Source organism: Pundamilia nyererei, unplaced genomic scaffold (genome assembly GCF_000239375.1).
Source record: "Pundamilia nyererei isolate P.nyererei 1_Seehausen unplaced genomic scaffold, PunNye1.0 scaffold00253, whole genome shotgun sequence".
Classification (NCBI taxonomy): Eukaryota; Metazoa; Chordata; class Actinopteri; order Cichliformes; family Cichlidae; genus Pundamilia; species Pundamilia nyererei.
In genome coordinates, this window is record NW_005187654.1 from 320,110 (window position 1) to 325,324 (window position 5,215).

Below are 5,215 nucleotides of genomic sequence, written 5' to 3' on the forward strand. Positions count from 1 at the left end.
CCCCTCCCCGCATAATCACGGCTTCACAGAGCTGCTGTAATCTTTCTAAAAATGCTCTAATTTGCAGACTTTTTTCAAAGCAGAAATATAAATGTTGGATAAAGCCATATTCAAAATTATTGTTTCATTTTGTTGCGACATTTTGAACTGAAGGCCTTCATTGTTATGATAACATTCAAAGAGGAAAATGTAACAATAATCTTGAATAACTGAAAAATTAAGCTACTGATCACAGAACAACATCAATTTTCAAGACTTTGTTTAAACAGCTCGTCAGATTCTTACTATAACGATCAGTAGTTCATACAATGAATGGCAACAACACCTTTATCCAACCGTAGTTAAAGCAGATGGGCTACAGCAACAAAACCCAAAATTAGTAAAGTATTAGTATAATATTGTTATTATTAATTATTGAATTAGTGATATGTTGATCATTTTAAATACTTCTATATATTCCTCAGTAGCTTGATCTAAAATAATGCAATTAATCTGAGAAGTTATAAGTAACTAAAACGTTAAGTAAATGGAGTATGAAGTTGAATATTCACATTCAGAATGCGATGGAGTAAAATCAGAGCGCAGCATAGTACAAGTACTTGAATAAATATACTCTGTAACATTCCTGCTGGCTCTATCCATGCTCTCATCCAGTGGTTTTGGGGACTATAAGATTAATGGTACTCTACTCCAGTGGCTATGGTGGGGTGGGGGTTCAGGAAGGGTTGGTGCCACTCTATGCGATTCTTCTAGACACACCCCTGAAAGATGGTTGGACATGGATAAACATGAGACCAGTCGGGCAGAAAGATGACTTTATATTCTGTTTCTAAAATCAGTTTATAAGTTATTGATTGTAGATGTGAGAGTGCTCTGTTGGTACTCTCTCATGTGCTTAAAAACAGCACTAATGAGTCCTTTGGCCTAACATGTTATATACCACGGCCCAAAATGAGCATAGAAACATGTTTATACCTGTAGCATCGCCTCAATCAGCTGTTTGCTTTAGTATTTGTAATCCTGTTGTCTTCTTTCTCTTCTTCTAGACTCTGTTCTTGCTTCCTGGGTCCCTCTGATGTCATCATGGCAATGTAAGAAGCACTATGGCAACAGTTTCTCCAGTCACGGCACCCTGTGTGCTGGCAGTCCTCCAGACACCAGCCTCCTCCATGACGACAGTTGCCAGGGCAACTCTGGAGGCGGGTTAGTGTGTCAGGCGGAGACAGGTCGATGGATCCTCACTGGCGTTGTCGCCGGGGGTTACGGCTGCGCTGATCCCTCCTCACCTGCGCTCTACACGCGAGTCAGCCGCTTCAGGAGCTGGATCGACGAGGTCATCAATGTGCAAGCACGTCCGGAGGCGCCAAACGCACATATACAAGGCGATCTGCCACACAATGACATAACACACATGCACAGCGAGGGCAAAGATGTGTCCTTCCACACGCACGGCAAACACGCACACGATCAGCAGCCATCAAATGAAATCAATGAGATTAAACACACACACTCTCATCATTCACACACCAAAAACACACGCACACGCCGGGCGGAGGACGCAAACACACAAATTCTGGTCTGATTGAGGCCGTGCCGTTGGCTTACCACCTGTGCCATGTGACCGCCTGAGGAGGGTTAAAGGATGAGGAAAAGAAAAGAAAGATGCTCCCAAACTTCAGTCAGTGCAAATGGCCGTCTGTCAAATCTGAACTAAGTCTTCGTGAATCGCGGGTGTGTGCTGTGGGCAGGCTTTCCTGAGCTGTACGGGTCATTTGCGGTGCTCGACGTGTGAGTTTCAGCCCGTTTAGACCGAAACAGGTCGACAGATTTATCAGCACGCCGATCAGGCCCTTTTACTGAAAATTTAAAAAAAATCCCAATTGCATGTACTTTAAGGAATCTACTGCTCGCGTAAAATATTCTGGGGGGAAAATTTTGAGACGGTCACACAAGAATCTATGCTAATTTCACCTATTTACATTGTGTGAGCTTAAGAAAAAGAGCAAAAACATCAAGTACAAAGGCTGACTGACCATCACTGATGTCCCTTTGAGATGATTAATGTAGATAAACTCCAAACTCCTCGCAGAAGGTGAGGCTCGTCCCACATTAGGTTTTTATAAAAATCCAGATGTGGCTTTCTTTTTCAAACAGGGCTTCTCTCTTCAGGCTGTTGTCTTATACCTTTACTGGTGAAAGTGCAGTTGTTCATTTGGACCCATGACTAAGCTACTCAACTCAGGACCATACCACTGATTTAGCAAGTTTTAGTGCATTTATTACAAATGAGGTCACTTTGCGTTACACACGTTCTCCTTTAGCTTGTTTCTTATTTGTATAGATTAACCTTATTTGCCCCTTTTAAAACGCTTATTAATGCCTTACTGAGCCAATCTCTTTGTAATCTCTTTTATCTTCCTTCCTTTCACGTCAACTCTCAACCAATCACGGTCTCTCCCTGATCCTGATTGACCCGGAGGTCTCTTCCTCGTAAAATTGAGTTCTTCCTTCCCACTGTTGCCAACATTGTACTTACAGGGGACTGTCTGATCATTGTAGTAAAAAAGTCTATTGCATCAACTGTTTGGGAATTATTAATACAAAGTTGTTGTACGATTGACTGACAGTCTCATGACCAGATAGGGCAGTTCCCTAATTCTTCTATAATAAATTAAACAGATAAAAGATGCAAAGTTGATTTTAAGTGTTGACCCTGCATTTGAAACATTTAAGGCACAAAGCAATGAAAGTGAAGGTGACCATCATTGGGCTGAAGAACCAAAATAAACCCATCAGAGAGATAGCAAAAACTTTAGGAATGGCCAAATCAGCAATCTGGGACATTCTGATTACACTCAAGAACAACAAGGCCAGATTAGGCTTTGCCAGAAAACAGAGGGACAGATGAAACCAAGATTAACTTGTGGCAGAATGATGGGAAGACAAATGTATGAAGAAGGAGAGAAACAACTCATCAAGTTCTGTCAGAGCTTTGCAAGGGAGGAAGCCGAGCATTTGGTGTTGTCCATAAGTTTTAGACTTCAGGCGGGGTTTTGATCCAAGAATTAAAAACAACTGCTATATTGAAAATAATGCCAGTTAATGTGTTTTAAAATGGCTGTAATTCTCAAACAGTTAATGGAATACTTTAGTAAAACCCCTTGAATTAAAGCTGAGACTCTGAACTTTAACCACATATTGATTGCGTGATTGAAAATCCACTGCGATGGTGTGCAGAGGCAAAATTTTAAAAAAAATAATCTTATTGTCCAAATATTTATGGACAGACCTCTACCTTAACAAACTGATGTAGTGATAAAGTCATGCAAAATAAGGGATTATTATGTGCTTTGTCTTGATCATTGATATTTGCAGTAAGCAGCAAATATCACACAAACTTAGACTAACCCAATACAACCAAAAGGAAATAAAAAAAATTGAAATACATATGAGAGATTTAATCATTGTGTGTTACATTATATGACAGAAATGTATGATTTTTTCTATTATGCCAGAACCTTTAATAACAACAAAATGCATATTATTCTTGGTTAAATGAAATAAATTTAAAAAAATGGTTAAAATAGAATTTTATAATAATGCCAACGATTTTCTTTTGGCTGTGGTTAAAAAGAAGAATCCCTGCTAGTGTGATTAATGTGTTATTAATTAATGTGATTTTTGTGCAATACTAAATCAAAATCCCTGACACTAAATGTCTTATCTGTAGATATTTTCTCAGAGTAGTCTAGGGGTAAACCAGGCCGCTCATCCTATGATAACAGCATAGAACAAACAGCTTCAGGCGTCTGATCATTGATTTCTGATGTCTGAGCAGGGAAACAAAGGAAACGGTGACTGAATAACAACAACCTTGTTTGGAAATAAGTCAACGGTTGCATTAAGTGTACTGGTTAAAGAGCTAAAATGTGCAAAAACATTGGTATGGTCCTTTAAAATTGTACAGGACTCTCCTTTTAAAGCCATTGGAAGCTGACTGTTGAGTCATAAATATCTTTTTGTACTGGCTCTAGATAGATAAATAGACAGGTCCTCAGATAGACAGATAGCTAGCTGCTACTTCTGCATTTAGATAGTATGTGTTCTGCATTCATTCTTGACTGAATTAGATAGCCGAGCTGGTGAAGTTAAACGTTGTCTGATCTGTTGTTCTCTGAGCAGATGTGTGATCTGACCAGAAGATGGCGACATTGCTCTATTTTAACAGGGTCCATCAGGTACCCTGGTGGTTCTTTTTATACTGTTTATGCTGTAAGTGTATGGACTTGTGCTTAATATACTGTGAACCATTGTGTCGTGAAGCATCCTGTAACCTTCAACTCCAACATTTCTCCAAGCCTGTTGTTATAATCCTGTACATAAACTCAAGCCCTGCTACCACAGACTTGATGTTTGACCATGCAGATCCTGTTGGTTCATGTAAATACTGTATGTCTCTGGCTGGGCGATGAGGGCGCAGACAGGCTAAAGGGTTTCAGATGTACTCTTGCTTTACCTGTGTTAAACCCATCAGCTGCTCCTCAGTGTAATGTGCTGAATCATGGTTGAGTATTAAAAATGTGTACCTGCTGAGAACAAGTGAGTGTTGCTGTCGTCTCTGTTTTTAGCACCAGATATTTATTAATTAGCTTTCCTGAACTCTGTTTTCCCCATGTGGCGAGAAAACAAGAAAAGAGCTAAAAAATGCAGTTCCTCTAATGACCACTTGAGGCTCTGAAAGGGAGTGAATTAATATGTTTAGAACCTGAAAAGGTGGTTTGGTTACTTTTATTGACTGTATTCTACACATGGGCACTTCTCACACCAAGAAGAAAAGAAAAATGTGGCCAAAATGCAAAAGTTCAAATTGTAAATAACCTAAACTAGTGGTTTTGTCCATCTTTTATTTACAGTCTATGTTTTCATGTCCATTAGATCAGCAATCCCCAACCTTGTCTGACAATATTTTCACGGACTGACCTTTTAAGGTGTCGCGGATAAATACAACAAAATAAAAGCAGTAACGGTACCAAAAAAAGAAGATTTATTCATAACACACAAAGACCCAGGGAAACGGAGCTAACGCTGAATTAGATTTCATTGTCTCAACACTTTCCACTAAGAAATATTAAACTACAAAAAAATCTTTCTGATTTTAATAATCTTGGTTGGTTTCCATACTAGAAACATGGATTTTATAAACTGGGGGGGGGGG

At 39.3% G+C, this 5,215-nt stretch overlaps 1 protein-coding gene across 1 annotated transcript in view; it reads left to right on the forward strand.

The window, feature by feature from the left end:
- LOC102207113 (neurotrypsin-like) overlaps positions 1-4,596 on the forward strand; it is a 35,919-nt gene extending 31,323 nt beyond the window's left edge. The window contains exon 14 of the mRNA XM_005749696.2: positions 1,047-4,596. Coding sequence (XP_005749753.1) covers positions 1,047-1,582 — 536 coding nt within the window. The 3' untranslated portion in view covers positions 1,583-4,596. The remainder of the gene's footprint in view (positions 1-1,046) is intronic.
- Positions 4,597-5,215: the final 619 nt, after the last annotated feature.